At 31.8% G+C, this 24,080-nt stretch overlaps 1 protein-coding gene and 1 long non-coding RNA gene across 5 annotated transcripts in view; both read right to left on the reverse strand.

Moving 5' to 3' along the window:
• Nucleotides 1-2,522: 2,522 nt before the first annotated feature.
• Nucleotides 2,523-5,406, reverse strand: LOC143067519 (uncharacterized). The gene is made up of 3 exons (XR_012975966.1): nucleotides 5,301-5,406; nucleotides 4,686-5,010; nucleotides 2,523-3,174 (listed from the first exon to the last, which is right to left on the reverse strand). It is a non-coding gene; the product is annotated as an uncharacterized LOC143067519 (long non-coding RNA).
• Nucleotides 5,407-16,302: 10,896 nt separating this feature from the next.
• Nucleotides 16,303-24,080, reverse strand: part of LOC143067521 (uncharacterized) — a 39,889-nt gene continuing 32,111 nt past the window's right edge. For all 4 annotated transcript variants that reach the window (XM_076240838.1, XM_076240837.1, XM_076240840.1 and 1 more), the window contains 2 exons: nucleotides 20,361-23,813; nucleotides 16,303-17,582 (listed from right to left, as the gene is read on the reverse strand). In XM_076240838.1, the coding sequence (XP_076096953.1) occupies nucleotides 17,221-17,582; nucleotides 20,361-23,796 (3,798 nt within the window). In that variant the 5' untranslated portion in view covers nucleotides 23,797-23,813 and the 3' untranslated portion in view covers nucleotides 16,303-17,220. The remainder of the gene's footprint in view (nucleotides 17,583-20,360; nucleotides 23,814-24,080) is intronic.

The raw sequence follows: 24,080 nt of genomic DNA on the forward strand, positions 1-24,080 counted from the left end.
TTAGAATGAATATGAAAATCTTCCTAATCAAAAGATAGCATTTCTTAGGGATAAAAAAGTTAAACTTTTGGATAAAGATCCGCAAAAGCAAACTTGGGTTATTATTTACATGGTCGGAATAGTTTACTTTTGAATGTTGTCATCATATCTGAAATTCGAAAAACTGAAAAGGAGCATTTTATGTATTATACTTCCAACTGGGTAGATTTTATATATTGCTTCTACTAAATTTAAAGATTATTGCTGATTTTATGCTGAATATATAATTTTGAAATAACATTAGTATGCATACGGGACGAAAGCCAAAATAATGATAAAATGTCAGTGTATTTATCCCAATAAATGTTTAGTAATAATGCTTACCGTTTGTCCTTTATGCTGGCTACTTGGTATAAAGTCTAGTGGCAGATTGTAAAAGAAAAGCAAGATTTTTATATGGAATGTAAATGAGGCTAAATGGAAAGGTTTCTAAGAGCAATAATTGTCAATCACAACTGGACACTACTTTGCTACAAACACATTAAACTTGACCAGTGATCAATAATATACATATTATTTTGTCAATAAACCATCATTTTAATTGTCTAAGCATTGGTTATAAAAAAAAAATCCCGTTAACACATCATTAAATAAAAATGCTATTGGAAATAAAAAGAAGGTGATACATTGTAGAGATAACTTCGTTAACTTTTTCAGAATGTTTCTATAGAAAAGTATGTTGGTTACATAAAAGGGTTTTGAAGAATACCAGTCGACTGTAACTACTATCATACTTATGGTATAGGGTTATAGCAGACTTGTAAACTTTTATCAAAACCCTTTTACTACAGAACACAAAATTTCGAAAATAATTCTATGATTATGCAATATGATTTATCATCATACAAATTTAGGACATGAGTAACTTGTTACGGTAAGCAACCTTTATAGCCTTGGAAAAAAACAGAACACAACATATCCTAAACAAAAAGTTATTTTTTTACTTTTCATTTTTTATTAGTTCTTGTTTAGTTTAGCTTTGAAAAATGTCTTAAAATTTAAAAAAAATCTTATTTTTCTTTTATCATCATATAACAAGACGTGACATGTACCCAAAATAACTTACTTTAAATAAATATAATAGAAACAGTTATAATTCTCCTTTTCTTGAATTAGATTTTGCTGTTTCACATGGGAAACTTTATACAAAAAAATATGACAAATTGGACAATGTATCGTTCCTTGATACCACAAAGCAATCGAAACCTTTATTCGATTCTCATAGACAAGTTCAGATTTGGTTTGGAAATTTCACTGTGCTATTAGAAAATATGTAATAAAAAAAATATACCTTCGTGTGCTACTTTTTGAGTAAAATGAGGTCCAAATTTTATATATTTGCTCAAAATTCGGATTTGTGGGCATATTTTTCTTTTCCTCAGAAATACATAACTTTTTTGTTTTAAAAGATAAACACAAACTGTTTCTTGTTAAATTATTTGTTAATTCTGTTTTATATAAATGTAGTTTAAATATGTGCAATTTGTATTTTTAAAATAACTCATATTTAACAAATGTTCACGAATGTAGAAAAAACATCACTTTTTGCTGTCTATTTATTTAATTTTAAAAAATTGCACTATTGACGTTTTCATAAAAATTTGCACTCATTTGCACACATTATCGTGTTACGTAATCAGACCAAATGGCATTTTAAAAAAGAGGGGTCCATGAACTCGTTTAAAGTTAAATAAGTTTGAATGATAAAAATCAGTCGAAAACTGAATGTTTTCCCGATAAGTCATAGTTTGACGTCGCGAAAATAACAATTTACGTTAGCAACGTCATTACCTCCCCTGTTACTGTATCGTGATTCGTATGCCCTTAAAACACAGTTGACTGCGTGTGTGTTGCGGTTCAGTTATCCTGGCTACACTAGGTATATATCTATATTAAGGCATTGCAAAATGTCATATTGATGTCTTTACACTAAATTCATTTGATGGGTACCGATTGATACATGATTTATCTATTAGTTGTAATAAGCTTTGCGCTAGCTTTCGTTAACTGTGAGTTCTCTTTATGTCAAACACGTGTGTGTATTTACTCATTGAAGTCTTTTAGTCTACGATAGTAGAGGGGCATTATGTTTTATGATCTGTATCCGTTCGTCCGTCCGTCTGTCTTGCTTCAGGTTAAAGTTGTTGATTAAAGGTAGTTTTTGATTAAGTTGGAGTCCAATCAACTTGAAACTTCGTAAACATGTTCCCTATGAAATGATCAAAATTTCAATGACACATTATAGTTTTTACCCCAATTGAACATATAAAATGATAGTGCGAGTGGGGCATCCTTGTAGTATGGACACATTCTTGTTTGGTAATGCTTTCTGTCTATCTGAAAAATTAAGTCCATTCAACTGATGAACACTTTACTCTGTCATAAAAACACAAACAGTCGAAATGAACGTTTAGTTCTCTTCTGAAATTTGTCTCGGGGTGTCTTTTGACAGTATTTAAAAAAATTATTTGACAAACAATCGATAACTTTTTTGAAAACTATTTTTATTACAAAACAAATAAAACATATCAGTTAAATACAGTACTAGACGTCACATATTTTATACAACGCTTAAATACTATAGTATATGATATATGAACATGTGAAGTTGAGAAATCATGAGATGTATACAATTATGTTAAATTAAATTAATGATAATGACAAGAAATCATGCATTGCCAAAGCTGATATTTCAGTGGTAAGAGTTATCGGTTCCTGAAAACCCTGCGTTCGATACTGGTGGGCTGAAAGCAGCTACCGATGGCGCAACAAAACCTGTGTTTGTTCCCGGAGCGATAGATAAGCTATTAGGAATTTCATTATTTTTCTGATAATATTGATTTTTAATGTTTGTGTATGAAGGAAAACCGCCAATCGATGATGTTGGACCTGTAAGCATAGATGTTAGAGGAACAGCACCACCCGCAGCTGTGAAGGGAACTGCCGATAAGGTATTGTCGCCTTGATGGCTGTTCTGGTAGTTAAAATGGTTCTCAGCGTGTGACGGAAATTGTTGAAGTCCAATGGAACGTGGATATCCGTTGTTATAAGACCTGCCATCGTTGTATGATTGATATATTTCATGATAATTGATACGATTACCATATCCTTTAATCACTTTGCAGTGTTTGCCAACTGAAAAAAGAAATGTGTATAATGTAAAACATTTGATGTATTTTCAATAAAAGGTCATCTATGGCGTCCTTTTGCGTTGTTTTGGTGGTGCTTTTTTTTGCCTTCAGAATTGCATATGCCGGAAGGGGGCTTCATCTGGCCCCTAAATAAAAATGAATACTATTTCAGCAAAAATGGGCATCACACTTAACTGACTTAGACATTTTAAAAGGAAATGTTTTTCATTTTCTAATTCATTAAATGCTTGCAGAGTCCATGATCTTTAAAAAAAATATTTAATTTCTGGCTTTTACTTTTAATACTAGTAGTCTGTTCACTCGTACTTATTTTTGTATTACTTTAGCTGTTTCAACGGTATCTTAGACTACTAGTTTAAAGATAAACAACTGCTAAATGTAACGTGACCTTGATGTGGTAAAGTGTAAATAAATTGTTCACGCAAAACTGTGTAAGGGACCGTCTCGGGGTGTGGTGTGGTGTGTTACATGTAAGCTTTTGTTCAACGCTATGGCTATGGGATTAATAACAATATTTCAGGCGCTGTCTTCTTGCTTTATGGTTTTGTGATTGAGTAGAGGAAGGTGAATTTACCCTTTACAATATATAATTGTTCAGTTGTTTTAAAAACTCGATAAGTCAATATTTAGTGGAATAACAGACCTCCATTTTGACTTTCAATAAGTAGCAAGTGATATGGTAATCTTTGGATGTCTCCCGTCTTGAAATTTAACTGGGGCTTCCGTTTGAATGTGTGGGATTTATAAATACACGTCCGGTGAGAATAGGGACAACACGTTAAAGAACATTTGCAACAACACTCGAATGGTCAATATGAGACCTGTTACATTCTAAAATCCCCAGTAAAAAGGTCCTGTTCTTCATTACAGTCGACCTTTTACAATGTACGACCTACCTATTGCATTATATGTTAATTATGTATGTGCCTGTCCCAAGTCAGAAGCCTGTAATTCAGTGGTTGTCGTTTGTCTATGTGTAACATATTTGTTTTTCGTTCATTTTTTTTTTTTTTTTTTTTTTTTTTTTTTTTTTTACATAAATAAGGCCGTTAGTTTTCCTCGTTTGAATTGTTTTACATTGTCTTATCGGGGCCTTTTATAGCTGACTATGCGGTATGGGCTTTGCTCATTGTTGAAGGCCGTACGGTGACCTATAGTTGTTAATGTCTGTGTCATTTTGGTCTTTTGTGGATAGTTGTCTCATTGGCAATCATACCACATCTTCTTTTTTTTATAATTTGTTCTCGTCTGAACATGTATGCATGGAATATTTGCCACACGACGTTAAGTAAACAACAAGCAATCAATCAATCAATTGAAATGTATGATTAAGCCTAGTCGATTGAACCCGCTTACGCAGCAATCTTAGTTCTACTTCCGCTTACGACAAGACACAACATAATCAGAATTAACAAATCATCAAATTAAACTTTTTATACATAAAAGATAATGCAATCTGCCATTACCATGTTGTTTTGTTTGAAATAAACTTACGTTGTCCAATATATCCATAATTCCCTTCAGTAAAATCATAAATGTCCTTTTGTGGATACTGAATATGTGTTGCAGGGAATGCTTGATGGTCGAATGTTTGATGGTCGAGTGGTTGAGTGTCGAATGCTTGAGCACTAACTAACGGCCCTGTTCCAGCTTCCCATGTTGGGGTATGATATCCCCATCCATCTCCACGATCTTCGTCCCAGTTATCTACAGGGGCATTAAAATCATCAACGTCGTCTTCAAAGAAGCCTATATCACCTCTTTGAGCATATACTATACAAATCAATCCCAATACGCATAGAAGCAATTTCATTTTAGTCTGAAAAAGGAAAGGAAAGGTTTCTCAAAATATAATTGTTAAAATTGTATGCATACTATGAATACTATTGGCATGTTAAATGTTTTTGTGTTATCAATATTTAACATGACGATTGAACTATTTTTCTAATGTACTGTAGAATAAGTTTTGATTGTAACAATCTGAATGCAACAACCAACACTTGCTTGTATTCTGAATCATTATTTTGATAGCTGATATAAAATAATAATATTCTTAAATGTTGAATGCAAATCAAAGGAATCTGTAGAATAAATAAATATTATACTCACATTTTGATGTATTGAACTTTCAGGTAGTTATCAGATATACTATTCAGCTTTATAATACTGTTAATATTTTGAAAATTAATTAATTTCGTACACATTTTATTGGCCAATAGCAATATACTTCTCTTTTTTTCGGTGCAATATTGCACAATTTAAGGAAGTACAATTATTTCTGAAATGTACATATAGACGTTAATCATCGTAAAGGATTTGATTTTGACACCTTTCAAGAATCGATATGATGTATAAAAAAAACTGGAATATGGACATTTTCTATAATGTGATGTCTGTGAGCAAATCCAAAAGGTTGCAGTTAATCAAATTATTTATTTTATCATATTTTTCATTAAAATATATATCACATTAGGGCCTCCTAATACATATCAAACACATTTGTTTTATTAGTTTCCTATGTAATGTTAATATAAATGGATCTTAAAATATCCTTTTTATTGATACAGCTGTATACTTTCAGTTGTATAAAAGAATTTACACTTTTTTTAATAGCTCGTGTGTATTCGAAGTAGCACCAATTAACATTGCGTACTGAAGAATCGTAATTTAGTACTAAATTATCGTAGGACATGTAGTTGAAAAATCTCAACTTGAGTAGTTGTACGTATATCAGCCCTGGTATATATTATACTTTGAAAGAGAGAAACAAAATACTATGAATACTTGTAATAGTCACGAAAAAAGTAGTCTTAAATCATCAAGCGAGGACATTTTCCAACTACAAACCCTTTTTATATCCCTCTTTATCTTGCCTAGATGCTAAATATGATATAGAATTTTTTTCTATCCTTATACAACTTTCATGATATTTGAAACCTAGTATATAGTAACAATATTGGGTTTTCAAAAACTCCAGATTTTATTTTATACTCTAAGAATTAACACATTTGTTGGAGGATTTATTGCCGAATTTTTAGTTTTCTTCTTTTTTAATGGACAATTCAGAAAAACTTAATATGGTAGTTGGACACTTACTGAAATCTTATATTTAGCGGAATTTATTTTTTAAATGTTCTCCATGAATAATTAAAATAAACCATCACTTCGCTGACCCAGTTCATTTACGATATACTGACCAGCTTATGATGCTCAATAGATAAATAGGAGCAATAAATGTTGAAAGTATAATATATAAACATATTTTATTGAACAAATGGTCAACACTAATGACATTTTTACATGTATTAAGTCTTAAAAATGTGCGAACTGTCAAACACAAACATGATCTGATAAATATTTACCCTGCAGACCTACATACTTGTTCCCGGTCATATTAAGCTTAGTGTGGGTTATTTTTCTTCCAAAGTATAACAGGAAGAGTTATACTTCGCATGAATTTTCTGCTTTTTCAAGTTATTGATTGTTTTCTAAACGGATCTTTAGTATTTTTCTCCAATCCGATAACGCGATTTTGTATTTGAAACTGAAATACATGTAGTGAAAAAATATACAAAGTCATTTGTTTGTTCGAATCTTTCTTTACCATTTTTAATCGTTTTTATCTTTATTTAAATATACTCCCATATCTGCTGTAAATCTATACTTTACACAATATTCATTAGATTTTCTGGTTATTTTTTATTTTTTTATTAAAACATGATTAAATTAAGCTTATCACATATCTTTGAACAAACTATTCAGATAAGTTGAAATGATGGTTTGACGCATCAGATCGGTAAGCATGAACATCCACTAACAAAACGGAAAAGACACAACGTTCTTATCCAAGAGTTGTAGACTTAATTAAATGACAAGTCGACTTATTTAGCTAATTAAGAAGACTTAACTAAGTGACAAGTAGGTTGCAGATATGTGCCACCATACAAGAGTACTCGCAGATAATTCAAATATTCTTAAACTTATGTGTGGTGATAATCATCATAGATTCCAGGATGAACATAGTCTACGCCAGGTGCGCGGTTCGTGTAGACAATAAGTGACGCTCGAATAAACAAAGGCAAAATGAGTACGAAGTTGTGGATCATTGAGGACCAAAAAAAAAATGAAAGTTTTCGTCAAAATGGCTACGGTAATATATTCCTCGGGTAGAAAATCCTTGATATTCTGAAGTTATGATTATCGTTTGTTGGTCTCTCGCTAGATATTTTCTACCTTCAATGTTGCAGACAATAAACATAATTTCATTCCCAAGAACTTCTGCGTCGCGTGCAGTGTTAACCTCACAACAATACATTTATGTTGGTTTTTGTTTTGTCTGTCGGTTTTCGAAAACAAACACTTATGTGTTATATAGTAATTACTAAAAGTTTAATCCTAAAAACGGACATATAATATTTCCTTATAATAATTTCTTAATTATTTTTATCTATTGAGGTAACTACTATTATTTTTATGAGATAGGCTTTAAAATTCGAATCGAGTGGTTTTTATCAGATTTCTCCATTTTACACCATATAGGACGAAAAAGTCATACAAGTTCTTTCAATAAATTACATTGTGCCTCAAATTTCTAGGAGATAAGAAAGGTAACCCATGTTTTCTTTTATGATTTTGCAAAAATTTCATCCACACTAAATCTTACATTGAAATCATTTGAATGTGAAATTGTCTCGGCTTCCATTAGCGTTTCGGGGCTCCGATATTACAAGTCAAACTGAAAAAGACGTTACGTGAGCAACGTTCCTATGGTAACCATTGTTCTTAGTCAATATTGTTTGATGACTGTACAGAAAGTCGAAGGTACATCAAAAGAAGAAATTGTAAAGGTACTGTCAAATTTTGTTGTCATATTCTAATTTGAATTCAGCATGAAACAAACGTCCACTCACCTCATTCATCGTCAGCATCACTGAGTTGGCGTTTTCCTTTCCTTTATATGGATATACCCGGTTTAATGAAATTTATTAAAAGTCTGAAATCAGATTAAAAAAATAAATTTCATTTTATGGGGGATACAAAGCTTAGAATAAAATTATGTAAATAATTTCTACAAATTTTTTACACTAGTCCTTTTTTTCCCTATGAATCGGAGAAATAATTGTAGATGTTTCAACTAAACAATTTTATAAAAACTTGAGCATACTTATGATGTATAAAGGAGAAAAGGTATATTCTTAAGTGAGAAAGCGACTCAAAGATATGAAAAATCACAAGCACCTTGGATAACATTCGTCTCATAAGTTACATTAGTGTCTACACACTTTGTAAAGCTATAAAGCTGTAAAGCTGTAAGTTGGCCTTGACAAGAAAAGTGAGAAAAAAAACCAAAATAAAACTAACATAGATCTGTATCAAACAACCAATTATTTGAGACGCATATATATCTAATACACTGAAGATAGAAACAAAATGAAAAATAATGAATGTGGTGCACTTCATTACACAAAACCCATACGCACTTTCGAAAATCAAAAGGCAAAGGAACTGCGTTTTAATGTTGTATATCATCTCTATATCTTTGTGTGTTGTTTTCAAAATCTTAAGATTAAGAATAAAACTTTTTTAGTTATGAAAATTAAATGCAAATGAAATTATTTTTTTTAACTTTCCAGGACCTCAAGAGACGTATTGCATCAATAAACTGTAAACAAAGATCTGTTCCTAAAACAAAGAATATAAATGTGCTGGCCTATGTATTGAAATGCAGATTGTTCCTGTACTGAAAGAAACAACAACACCTGGCAACAAAGTAATAGTAAAACAAACTTGGCCAAGTTCTCGACAAGTTCCAATGATTTCTGTTGACTCAGAACAAGACTATCAGATTATAGGAACAACTAAAGTGACTTTGCGCAAATAATTTCTGTTTTCGTAATTTAAATTAACGATTTGGTTTTGTATTCTGTCTGTTATATCCATTTTGAATGATTATATAGTTGAAGATTTTCATCAAAAGAAGTTGTGAAAAGCCAAACAACAGCTTTTGTTTAGATTCATACAAATTGTTGTAATAAACAACCGAATGCATTAGAAAACTATATGTTGTTTCTTTATTTTTTCAAAACAATTTTAATGCTTTCAAGTTACAATAAAATGCTTCTCTGAGCGCAGCCTGATACGATAGAAGAGGTTGAACCTTGAACAGTTGTGGCAAATTTGGACACAATATTCAAGCTTGATTCTGTCTGATTTTGGATTGTGATCAAATTTTTGACATAGTATAAGTTTGACACAAAATAAATGTCAAAATCTTACAAATCTATTGCACAAAACTGTGCGATTAAAGATTCTTTTTGAAAATTTTAAAAAATTTGTAATTTGTAAAATTTTGAACCCCTTAAAACAATTATTACCCCCAAACTTTTTGAACCCCCTCTTGGAGCAATTACCCCCACACTCAAACCCAGCCTTTTCCTTTGTAGTATGGAACCTTGTAGTACGATTTCAGAGAGATCCATATTCTTAAACACGAGTGTCTGGAAACTAGAAAAAGTCGTAAACGTTCCTCGGAACCAAGTGTCTCTCCTACTTTTGCTGTTAATCGCAGACTCAACAAAAATGAGGAAAAACATCAAAAAAATTTCCCTCTCGATACTGTCTTTTGATTGAAAAGGGCTTCCAAGTTACGTAAAAATCCAGGATAGTTTATGAATCTAATTAATGTTTAATTTGTAAACTTTAACTGCAGACTGTAAGTAATGTTAACTGGAAGAAAAACTAAGTCCATTTATAAGTAAAATACGGAAAAGTGGATTTTTTTTTACAAAATTTACTTATGAATAATATCTTATGATCAGAAGCTTTTGTCCAAGTTTGGTAGAAATCCAGGATAGTTTAAGAACATTATAAAAATTTTAAAAACTTAAACCACAGAGTGAATGTTTTGTTTCTGACAAAAAAACTAAGTCCATTTATTAGTAAAATACGGAAAAGTGGAAATTTATTTTTACAAAATTTTCTTCTTGATACTATCTTATGATCATAAACAAGCTTCTGTTCAAGTTTGGTACAAATCAAGGATAGTCTATGAAAGTTATTAAAATTTTAAAAACTTTAACCATAAAAGTCCATAAATAAGTAAAATCGGAAAAAAATGGAATTTTAATTTTTACAAAATTTACTTCTGGATACTTTCTTATGATCATAAACAAGCTTCTGTCCAAGTTTGGTAGAAATTCAGTATAGTTTTAGAAAGTTATTAAAATTTCAAAAACTTTAACCACAGAGTGAATATTTGTGGACGCCGCCGACGACGACGACGACGACGATGCCGAAGGCGGAATGTAGTCTCGCTTAGTCTCGCTTTTTCGACTAAAGTCGAAGGCTCGACAAAAATGCTTGTTTTTTTGCCCTTTTTTGCCCCTAATTCCCGCATGAATTGGGTAATTGACCCAAAACTCAATCCCAGCCTTCCTTTTGTGATATCGAACCGTGTGGTACAATATAAGAGAGATCCATACACTTACACACAAGTTATTGTCAAGAAACTACAAACATGCTAGTTCTTGACCCCTTTTTAGTCCTTAATACCTAAACTGTTGGCACTATAACCCCCAAAATGAATCCAAACCTACTACTTGTGGTATTAAACATTGTGGTACAATTTCAGAGCAATTGAAATACTTATACACAACTTAATATCCTTAAAGTAGAAAAATGCTTGTTTTGGGCCCCTAATTCCAAAACGGTTGGGACCATCATCCCAAAAATCAATCCCAACCTTCCTTTTGTGGTATTGAACCTTCCTATTTAATTTCATAGAGATCTATTCACTTTAACTAGTTATTTCCGGACACAAAATATATCTTTGTACGACGAAGACGACGACACCCACATCATACCATTATACGATCCCATTTTTTTTAGCTGTCGTATAAAAATGCATCAGTTTAGGGTTTTACCTTAAAGTAAAAATTTCAATACACTATGTCTTGTACTTGAATTAGAAAAGGCGAAATTTTGTACTGTCATCCCATGCTGTCAGAACTGCACACTGATAGATGGTCCCCAATATACCCAAAATGATTTCTAATAAAAAGTCAACTATAACTAAAATTGTATTATACATTTTCCAGAACCTTTTTTTAAAAAAAAAAACCCACCATATGGACTCTCCTTAAAAAATGTGGGCTTTACTTTCCTGACACTGGCTAAAGCCCTTCTATGTGGTATAGGACACAAGTCTAATTATATTGCAGGAAGCTATTTAAAATATGTTCGATTTCCTGAAATTTCAACCTACATCTGTCATGTTGTAAAGTGCACACCAGTCTTGATAAACAGATAATCCTTTTTGAAGAATATTTGAACAGTTGGTTTACGTATCTACATTTTTAATTTCTATGCCTTTTACTATACTGCATGTGTTTTTGTCATTGTTGAAGACCGAACGTTGACCTATAGTTGTTAATTTCTACGTAATTTGGTCTCTGGTGAAGGAATGTTTCATTGACAATCATACAACATCACTCTACTACAATTATATTACCCATTAAGCCTGTACTTAAGCCTATAATGATATACATTGTGACTTGGATGGAGAGCTATCTCATTGGCACTCAAACCACATCTTCCTATTTTGATATACTGTATTTAGTACAACAACCTTTACCTTTGATTCTCATAATCTATAGACTTTTCCTCCTTCCAATTAAATAAGTTTCATTATAATCAAATATTCAAGTTAATTTCTCAAACCTATTTATTACAAACCTGCAGATGAACTGACCATGAGACCACTATATGTTCCTAGAATTTGTTTTCCCCCGAGAATAAAACTTAAGGCTCTAAAGAGCTAAGTGTGTCGCTCACCTTGGTCTATGTGCATATTAAACAAATAACACAGATGGATTCATGACAAAATTGTGTTTTGGTGATGGTGATGTGTTTGTAGATCTTACTTTACTGAACATTCTTGCTGCTTATAATTATCTTTATCTATAATGAACCTGGCCCAGTAGTTAGAGTGGAAAATATTTTATGAAAATGGTTAAAAATTGACTATAAAGGGAAATAACTCCTTAAGGGGTCAACTAACCATTTTGGTCATGTGGACTTAATGATAGGTCTTACTTTGCTGTACATAATTGCTGTTTACAGTTTATCTCTATCTATAATAAATTCAAGATAACCAATAGCTGCGAAATTTTCTAAAAATTACCTATTCAGGGGCGGCAACCCAACAATAGGTTGCCTGAATGGTCTTAAAATTTCAGTGCAGATAGATCTTGACCTAATGAACAATTTTTATTCTCGTCAGATTTGCTCTAAATGCTTTGGTTTCAGAGATATGATGCCAAAAACTGCATTTTACCAGTATGTACTATTTTTAGCAATCTTGGGTGGTTGGCCGTGTCACCAGACACAATTTTTTAAACTAGATACCCAATGATGATTGTGGCCAACTTTGGTTAAATTTGGCCCAGTAGTTTCAGGAGAAGATTTTTGTAAAAGTTAATGACGACACACGCCGACTGACGCCTAGTGATGACTGAAAAGCTCACTTGGTCCTTTGGGCCAGGTGAGCTAAATACCTGGAAAATGTAATATAAACTTATTTTAGCTGTTGTGACCTTCACCTTAAACTTATTGGACTTCAATAAAGTTTTATTTCTCTAATAGGAAATTCATTGTGCAAAATTATTAACAGTTTGAACCCAAATGAAGTATCCTATAAAGGTATACCTCATCTACATGATAAACTTTTATGAAATGATCAAAACTCAAATAATTCAACGCCCTCTATCTACTTCCGTTGTGATCATATATAACACTAGATTATTCAGGTTATAATTGATCAGTACAAAACATATATCAAGAAAGATAACTCAGTCCAGTTATATTTTTTTATTTTCAACTTAATTCAAAACTCCTAACATCCAGTAATTGCAGTAACTATCCTTGTAATAAAAAATGAAGGGACTAGATATTGTAATAAAACAGATCTTGTGATGATTATATAAGATATGAGTATTGTTAGTACAATATAACTTCTCGTCATGTACTTGACAAATATGAAAATATTTCACAAATGTATAAATAATAACATATATATGTATAAATACAATTGATATTATAATATGAATATTACATGGTACCATATAAGCAAAGGATTTTACTAACAAGAAATGAATTTGTAAATGTTGATAAAGCTCTATTATGGTGTAAGTAATTAACTTGATGTATAAAAGCAATGCACTGTTTTTTCAACTTCTGATTATGTTTTTAGAGACTTGCTTAGTTAGAAACCTCAAAGGATAATAAAAAAAAAACTTTTTTACTTACCATTATTTACAGAATAAAAATAAATGGTGCGCTATTTGTCTGTGTGAGTAAAAACTTTTTCTTTGGCCATATATCTAAAATATCTATTCTTTCTACTCTTGATTAAAGCAGAGTTAATACTCAACAGACACACATAGCAAATGCAAACTTTAAAAAAGAAAATGGTGCAATAATGTTTCTGTTTTAAGTGTGTGGCCTCTCATAAAAGGGGGGTACAAAAATGATCTAAGTGTTACACTATAGCTAAGAGGATCTAAGTGTTACACTGTAGCTAAGATGATCTAAGTGTTACACTATAGCTCAGATGATCTAAGTGTTACACTATAGCTCAGATGATCTAAGTGTTACACTATAGCTCAGATGATCTAAGTGTTACACTATAGCTCAGATGATCTAAGTGTTACACTTTAGCTCAGATGATCTAAGTGTTACACTATAGCTCAGATGATCTTGTGTTACACTATAGCTCAGATGATCTAAGTGTTACACTATAGCTCAGATGATCTAAGTGTTACACTTTAGCTCAGATGATCTAAGTGTTACACTATAGCTCAGATGATCTTGTGTTACACTATAGCTCAGATGATCTAAGTGTTACACTATAGCTCAGATGATCTAAGTGTTACACTATAGCTAAGATGATCTTAGTTGAAAGAAGTTTCAATGTAAACAGACGTCCATTTCTTAGGCAAATAGTCTTTTGAAGTCTTTTTGTGAAAGATTCTTGTAAAAAATCTATTTTTACTTTTTAAAGTTTGATACTCTTCTGTCCAAGTATATTACTTTCATTATTGTCTATTGGTAGGTATGGGATGTACTAGTATATAGATAGGAGTTTAAGTCAATACATCAAACATTGCCAGCATGTTGGAGACAGCTTACTGTAACACTTGTTGAGGATACAGAAAAACAGTCTAATTTGGGATAATAACTCAAGACACATTCCAGGGTCTACCATGTGTATTTTAGTTATTATCCTGAGAGTATATGTAGCTCTCTGTATGTAAAAAAACAAACCCTAACAATAACTCTTACTCACAATGCTTATGTATATAGTGCCAATTATAGATCTAATAAATTGTCAGTCACTTCCTGTTTAATGGGGGAAATTACCTCCAAAGAGAGTACTGGGAGAGTACCATGCAATCTCCATATATAATAACATGAGCAGCAGCTCTTTGGTAAAGGATCATTTATAACATGTTGAAAGAATTAAATAGTATAAATTCTAGATTTCAGTCTGAAAAATTGATACTCATTTTACATTAGTGCAATCAAAAATAAACCAACTGAAATGTGAGGAATATGTAATGAAATAGCAACACACTAACACAAATATACAAAAGATATCTTGTGGTAAACATATATATTCTTCACTAGCAGACAAGCATCTATACAATATATCTAAATCAGAAGGAGTCAGATGACTAACTTATAAAGTTAATAATATATTTCTATGAAATGGAATATACTGAGTATGATTGAAATCTTGAATAGTCTCACAAATGTTTATTGATTTGGTAATGAATAACTTATACATGTAGTACTTTGGCTGATGTAAATTATTTTCTAAATGCACTCTTATCAGCAAGATGTAGTATAAAAACGATAACACAGAAAAATAGAAAACATACAAAACATACAAAACATAATAAAAGTAATGAAAACAAAAAAGACAAATATCACAGCATCTATACACACTAACAAAATACCCAATTATAAAAAAAACATGTAAATTGAACGGCTCTTTACCTCAGAAGTGCCCCTGTAACAATTAATAAACACCATACACTTTACCTCAGAAGTGTCCCTGTAACAATTAATAAACACCATAAACAGTAAATTGTCACTGAAATGTAGTATAACTGATATGTCACTTACATTATCAGTAAATACATTAAAGGCTATAAAGAGGAAAAATAGGTTCAATATGAAATAAATAACTCTCTCTGGGGTACTTTATAAATACTAAGGAGACTAATTAGGTAAAATACAATATTATATATCTCACCAACATAAAGAAGTCAGATCTAGGTATATTTATATTACTTCTCCATAAAGTTCTTGTTTATGAAATCTTTGTTTTACATCTGAAATCCTAATTAATATAATCCCATCCCCCCTTAACAAAATATTCAGCACATCTTCATAAGGAGACAATTATTACCCTAAATTCATGGAAAACTCAAAGTCAGCAGTCTATTATGTTTAAATGAATTATAATTTAGACACATGTGTCTGGAAAAATGATAAAAAAAAAGGATGAAGTTATCTCCCCTTATAGAATTAAATAAATGATTAAATATAACTGAAGAACATTGCACTTGTCATAAACAATTTATAGCACCAAATACAAAGAAAAAATCAAAACTCACTCAGACAGCTCCAAAAAAATGGCAAAAACTATTCAAACAATTGAATATAAGGATTTTTATTAATGAAAAGAAACTTTGGAGTCATTGACTTCAGCAATGGCCTGCAGACAATAAAAATTTGTTCAAACCAGTTAAATCTGAATGATAATATCATGAAAATAAGCAGATTTTAAGAGATCCTAGTAATTTCATAGGATTTGTTTCAACCACAATTCTAACAGTATACTGCTCTGCCAGAAAAAATATATTTCTATGTATATACAAACTGCATTATGGGCAACAGTTTTACTCTTTTGATTAGATACTTTAAAAATGCAAAGAATTCATAGGACTGAAAAAATTAATATAAATAAGTCATGAATATATTATGAATTGTAAATAATTCATAACTTGTCAAGTTTTAAAAACCTATATAATATATATAATATATATATATATATATATATTTTCAGAATTTACTGTAATCACCAAAATTTCACAACACACATGTATTGAAAGACAGGAAAATACATATAAGAATGGATCTTTAAGTTATATTTAACAATTCATAAGTAAATTTCATACAATACATGTATAAATATTTTAAAGATAAATCAAAGAACCTGATAGCTCTGCGGGAAAAGATGGCATTTGTTTACTTTGCATTCTACAGAATTTCCAGCGGTTTGTATAGCAAAACTAAATTTTTCTAACGGTTGTATTGCTTCAATATTTTAATATGTTTGACATGGGAAAAAAACCTGTTAAAACAAAGCTATCTGATATCAAGAGAATTAATTACACACTGAAATTATCAGAGAAACAGTAAAGGAAGCCTGTTGTCTAAAAAATAATCAAATAGCACAAACTTTTGTTGATATAATTGCAGAATTTATAATTTACTGTGGAACAGAATAGAACAGCAACTATCTTCACTTCTTGCAAAAGATATGTATTTTAAATCATGTTTGTCAACAAGTCTTTAATTTTGGGTTTTACATCATTATTGGACCATTTTGCTTATGTAATGTTTGTTTGGTGGAAATAAAGTCCCATAAATAAATCTTGACATTATTTTGTTGTTTAAGTGTTAAATCCAGAACCAGATCTAGAGGAACTTTGGAACACTCAGACATTGAAAAAGTAGTATGGTCACAGACTACTTTACAACCATCGTTAACTGAAAGAATAGATAATTTAAAATCAAATAAAAAGTTAAATGATATTTTCAAATTAATTTTCAACTCATCCTTACTTAATATTATAGGATAGTACCCTAATGAATAGTAATTGCCTCTATACTCATATAGTTAATGATGGGATTCACTCTGAACCTTAACACAACATGACAACAACTTCTTTCTGTTGACTCAATCATCATCCTCACTACTAGACTGGTCTTTCTCAGGGATTTCTGTTTCTCCTTTCTCTACCAGTAGTTGTGAAGGATTTGTGGATATACTGTAATCCATGTCACTCTCTGTAGGACTTACTACATCATTTACATGGTCAATGTGATTTATTGCCGCTGTGTATTCATATTTGGCCACATATCTGACCCATTTATCTGGAGGATTTGGATTTTCTACGGAGACAGACCTAATTTGAGTCTGTGATGCTGTACATGATGGCATAGTAAAGCGAACTTCAGCAGTTTGTTCAAATGTCTCTGGAATAACATCATGAGGACTAAGCTCTAAGGAAAGTTTGAACAAATGATTTTTGTAAGCACCTGAAAGAAAAATTATATATTTCTTATTAGTGCAAAGTTAAGGTACTATAATAATTCCAGTATAACAATTTTTCAATTGCTTCTTATTATTGAAATGTAAAGTAAACTTAAAAGAACACAAACTAGACTTTTTATTCAAAGTCAGAGCTCGGAAGTGAATAAGTCTTCCTGTTTTATTTCTGTAAATCTAGATGTGTATATATGATGAAATAAATGTTTGACTTGTTTGTGTTGGTTTCTGTTTTCATCAATGAGGTGTTTGTTTTTCTCTGTTTTCAACTTTATATAAATACTTCATTTATGATCACACTTTTTCAGATTTCACACATGATTATCAGAAAGCTTAAAAATAGCCACGGGCTTGGTTGATGAGCAGCAAACATCAATTTTAACGTCTTTCTTTACACACAGGAGAGTATCGAGACTAATAACCTCTTGAAGTCAACAAGGTTTATAAAGGTCAGTCCTGGGACTCGCAATTTTAAGCTATGACTAGTCATGAACAGTTGGAAAAAAAGAATTACATTTAAATCTTTATTCATTATTTAAGTCTCTATCATAAATAAAGCAAGAAAAGAAGATTGTGATATGAAATGATTGATAATTGGGTGTGTTGATAAAGCATAGTATAATATTAATGCATCTCTGAATTCATCAGCTCAGAAAATGATAAGTTCAAGTATAGAAGTACTGGTCTCAGAGGCGAATTTAGGAAGGAGGGGGGGAGAGATCCCCCCTTTTGTGGAAAACATTTGATTGATTATATAGGGAATCACTGAAGCATGACTGGAGCGGCCCCCTCTTAGGCAGTCAGTGGGCCCCCACTTTTAAGATTTTCTGGATCCGCCACTGGGTCTTATTGTGAACCAAATCAAGACCATTCTTTTTAAAGCAAAGCAAGTATACACTGTCAATAATCTGAAAACTCACTGCACAGATTTCAATGATTAGAAATTACTTTTCACATGGAAATAGGCATTTTATTTAAATTGCACAATAGTTATACATGTACTAAAGAAGGCCCAACTTACTTAGGATGTAAATTTGTAAGCTGCTACATTAGTTATAAGCCTATTTAAACAGTTGAGCTAGCAAGAACTTATATAAATGAAGATAAATTCAAATTGATTCTAGAATTCACGTCAGAACAAACATATTTTTTTCCAACTGACCAGGAACTGGGCTGATTACTGAAAAATTCAATAACTGGTATATTGCAGTACTACAATGTACGAAGCTGTGTTAACTTATCAGACATAGTTGCTAGGGAGAATATCTAATCTAGAAAGTCTAATGTGGTCACTTGAGAACAACAATGAGACAAAAGATACACGATATGTCAGACAGTCATATATCTTTACACAATAATTTTAGGAATGCATCAGACTTTAATCCTGAAAACCAAACCTGACAATTTGAGTATGACAATAAAAAATAAGTCCATTACAGACAGATATACGGTCTTTTCACAAACAATCCAAATACAAATATTTGTTGACCAATAGTATATATCAAAACTTAATGATGGACATCTAAGCCTGATCACTGCAGAGGAAAAATGAGGGCAAGGTGATATCATTAATGTTGTGATCTAAATGTTCTGACTGGCAGTTCTGACATTGCAAACAAATTCTTTCAAACTAAAACAAGTTAATCTTCTTCATCCTATATATATATATATATATACTGAAAATCTCTAACCTCTGAAAATCAAGAACAGGTGACTGAAGCCATAATAACATATACATTTATCACAAAAAATGTGTGAAACATGAATTACTGAGGTATCAAATTAAGAAAACCAATGGAAAATGGGAGTATATTGGATAATGAAGAACAGGCCATATCAGAACTCTCAAATAAATTGTAGGAAAAGTTTTTTACATAGAGCAGCCAGGGTACTTACTATCCATGTAAAGGACTTCTGAGACAAAACTGAGAATTTATACTTATTTCAAAACCACACTTTAGGGACTTTGTTCTATTTTTAAGTATGGAAAATTGGCTGAAACAATTCAAATAATTGTTGTTCTATTTTTAAGTATGGAAAAATGGCTGAAACTATTCAAATAATTGTTGTTGAATGCATATTTAAAGGTTTGTATGTTAAGTGAGTCCTACAATTGTGATTCCAATGTCATTGACCAAAGGACAAATTCGAGCATCATTTAATATATATGCCATATGATAATGTGCTAATTGAAAGGTCTTGATTTGCAATATATGTAAATCAGTTGTTATTAATATTGAAAAAATTCAACTATTAAAAAAATATACAAGCAGCAAGCTAGTTATGTTTGCCTTTAAGTTTGTGTTTATCTGTTAAAAACGATGTAATGGTATGACCATCAGTTAAATAGAAAAGACTATTACCACTATTAGTTTTAATTGAAATAGAATATATACCTATACCGTACATGTTAAGGGTATAACATGAATGGCAATAGAAAGCACTTGGTAAAGTAAAATTAAGTGGTTGCAGATTCCTTCATTTATTGATTTTTCTCTAGAATGATGCTTTAATGAATAAAGAGAAAAGATCCCAAGGCAGTAAAATAATAATTACTTAACCAAGTAAGCAATTCTCTTATTGACTCTAAAAATCTGTATATATATTGTATATTAGATGGGCTATAGTGTTCAAGGAACAAATGTATGAGAGTTCAGGGGTTGGACCCAACAACCTATAATTTTTATAATCATTTCTAACAGATTTTTTTGTGCTTTGAAAAAAGTTGTTAAAAGCATCAATGATATTATGATATTAAGCTTAATTACCTTCACTTTTTTCTGGAAGTCTGGGTATTCTCCAAACAACAGCATGATATACATTCTCATACTTGGCAACACCAACATCAGTTTCCATAAGAGTTGGAGTCATTAATCCTTGAGCTATCATTGTCAATCTTTCCAGGCCTTTGATTTTCCCAGGTTTTCTCCATGCTGATTTTAAAGAGCCATACCCAAACCGTCTTTCATATCGAAATAAATATATCCATTGTTCTGGTATTGCAAATCTGACTTCAATATTTTCACATGGAAACTGACCATGCTTTTTACTGAACGAATGATACCCAGTTACAAGGAGGTCACACCTAATTTCAAACTTTTTCTTTTTAACTTCTTGCGTTATTGTCAACTGAAGAGGCAACTCTTTATTTTCACGCAGTCTGACACGATATCTCATTAATTCAAATCGACATGCATCTAAAGGATGAAATCTTATTGTTCCATCTTTTTCAAATAGTTCTTTGTTTACTGTACAATGAAATTCCAGATCTTCTGGTCTGATCCATTCTTCTGTTTTGATAGGTAGAATGTCATGACGACCTACAACTTCATTTCCATCCTTTCTTTTATCATTGATACCTAATTCTGTGGCAGGCATTCCAGTGACAAAAGCTAAGAAAAATATCCTACACCTTACTTTCTGAGATAAAATTTTACCCTGCTTGTCAAGCACTGTCTTATATTCATCCCAAACCTCGGCAGATACTTCATCTTTGACATAAGTCAATGTTTTTTCACGGCGAGCATCCATGTTCATCATTGTATCTTCTATGAGACGAACAAAAGTATTTATCTCCTCCTTTTTTAAAGACCCAAATTTCATCATTTCTGATACCTGTGGTGCATGGTCAAGTATCATAGTAGCTTTTGGTTTTTTGACAAATGAAGGTTTAATTCTATCAGGTCTTATCCCCACTCTTTCTTTGTAGAAGATATACTGTATTTTTACTGTGTGTATTTTACCGTATTGGTCATAATGTTGTAATGTAGGTTCTGATATTGAATAGCAAGGTTGCAGTATAAGTTCTTGAAGAATTTCAGCACTTTTGTCATCACGAAATATTTGAAGAGTTGGACCTTCTTTTTGTTGAACTAGTTTAACATAAACTTCCTTCCAAAAACGATTTCCTGCTAAGGCCAACTTTTTCTTTATTGGCTGCCTCAACATTAAATGCCATCCTTCTTTTTCGAGATCAGCCTTTGCATAAAATGGTGAAAGTGGTTCTAAATTTTCCTCTTCTGAAGAATTGATATCAGTAGATATATCACTACTTTTAAAAGAATCTATTACTTTCGGTGCATTTGTTTCTTCATGGAGATCTTTGAATTCTGCAAAATTTTCTTCAGCCGGAGATTCCCTATCAAATGGATTTTCCCTAGGAGGTTGAGGTGACCTGCTAGGTCGAGGAGGTGGTACAAGAGCTGGAACAGGCACTGTATTCAATATTTTTGATTCACTCATGATTGGTTTTATTTTCAATCTAAATGTGTCATCATCCTCGTTGTCATCATCGTCATCATCATCATCATTAAAATTTGTTGAATCAGCAACAAAATCAACATCATGTACATGTACATCTCCATTTTCCACCTTATCGCTGATTCCTGAGTCACGCTTATCAACAGCAGTACCAAACGGATCAAAATTTTCTAAATATGTGGAAATTTTGGTAGTGTCAGAAACAACTGAATCCAAATCAGTAAAATTAGATAGATAATTGTCACAGTCTGATAGAAATTTATGTTTTGCTGAAGCCGGTTTTTCAAGATCCATAAAGGGATTTATCGTAGATTCATCACTTATAGGATCAAAATCAGATTCATCCATCATGAGAAAAGGATTATTTAAAGACATTTTTCTACCTTGTGTAGGAATATCTGATTGAGTTATCTGATCAGCTGCAAAAAAATCCTCTTCAAATGGATTGATGCTTCCCTCCATTGGTGCATTGTCCATATTTTCTGTAATATCACCCCAGATATTTCCATGAGAAGGTATATCAGATGTGTTGAGCATATCTGAGAAAAAGTTATTGTCACTAAAAACATCTGCTGTTTGTTGATGAGATATTTCCTCTCCTGTATCAGACAAGAAAGGATTTTTCAGTGCAGTCCCTTGAGATTCCTGATCAGGAGGGACATCAAGAGAGAGCATTCTGAAGCCTAAATTATCATATTCTCTTGAAGCAAATGCTGAAGAATCAGGTTGTAATTCAGCATCATCTTTACTATTCATATCTTCTACGTCTTTGTCCTCCAATACAGAAGCAAAAGGATCTACATTTGTCTGAATGTTAGATGTAGGGAATGTTATTTTGGTTGTCGCTGAAGGAATAGGGGGAGGAGTCAATGGATCGAACAAATCAGGCGTAAATGAAGGTTTATCTTTCCCAAATGAGCCAAGAGAAACATCTGTACCCTTCATTGTATCAAGCTGTAGAAATTCATCCACCAATGAACTTACAAAATCAGAGGGAATGTGTGTGACCTTGTCTTGACCTTCCCAGAATGCTGATTCAAAGCCCAATGGTGTGGATCGACAAGATGACATTTCACTATGAGATTGGACATTACTACTGTATATCATATCTGACCCATCAAAACTACTGCATAAACTACTTCCTTGTTGAGATAGATCTGTTCCAAAGTCTTCTAATCCAAGTAAATCTTCGTTCATGTAAGATGGCGGCACTTGATTATCCACATTAGTAGTTTGTTCATCTGTAGAGAGTCCAAGGAGATCAATATATCCAGTGTCAACTGAAACAGACGTTTGATCTAAACCAAGTAAATTTTCACTACTTGCTCTTAAACTGTTTGCTGGTGGTTTAGGTGTACCTCTTGGAGATATATCTGGTGTTACTTTAAGATTTGAAACTCCTTGAGAGAAATTCAACAACTCATCTTCTGTTGTATTGTCATCTGCCATTTTATATTCTGTTACAGTTAGATCAAGGTCTTCACCAGTTTCACGTTTAATGAGAGACATATTATCATTTGTTTCATCAACATTTAATTTGGATTTTTCTACTTGTTCAATGTCATCATCAAAACTAGCTGAGAGTTTATGAAGTGTATTTTGAGTTTGGTAGAGATTCTGCTTGATGCGGTCTTGCATTTGTTGGAAGATTTTCCATTCTTCAGACTTTTTTTCACTTATCTTCTTTTCAATATCTTTATATTCTTCTGTTAATATTTCTTTTGAAGGTGACTTTGATGGTGATTTAGGAGGCTTAGATGATTTGAATGGTGAGCTAAATGGTGATTTTGATCGCTTCTTTTTCATAAAACCAAATCCCTTTGAAGGACTTTTGTCTCTAACACGTAGCTTTCCTTTATCTTCTTTATGTTTGCTGCGTTTTTCATCACCATTAGGGGAGGTAACAACCAAATTAGATGATTCGTCAAATGATTCTGATGACATAGCTAAGTTAAACTTCCCTGAAATTAGAAAAATATTAAATTAAAATCTTAATTTAAAAGGTATATGTCATCTAGTTTTCATAAAGTATATTTTGAGGTATAATCTATTTTCCTTTTTTGAGGTAACAAATGGCAATGCCAACAAACAGTGAAATTATTGCAATGCGCTCAGTGTATCAAACTTTTTACAAAATTTAATGATATCACTGCAATGACTGATAAGTTTGGTTACATGTAGTAAGTGAACTGAACTGAACATGAAGTGACCTGCCTGCAGTTGCTAAT

This window comes from Mytilus galloprovincialis, chromosome 3 (genome assembly GCF_965363235.1).
Source record: "Mytilus galloprovincialis chromosome 3, xbMytGall1.hap1.1, whole genome shotgun sequence".
In the NCBI taxonomy this organism is placed as follows: Eukaryota; Metazoa; Mollusca; class Bivalvia; order Mytilida; family Mytilidae; genus Mytilus; species Mytilus galloprovincialis.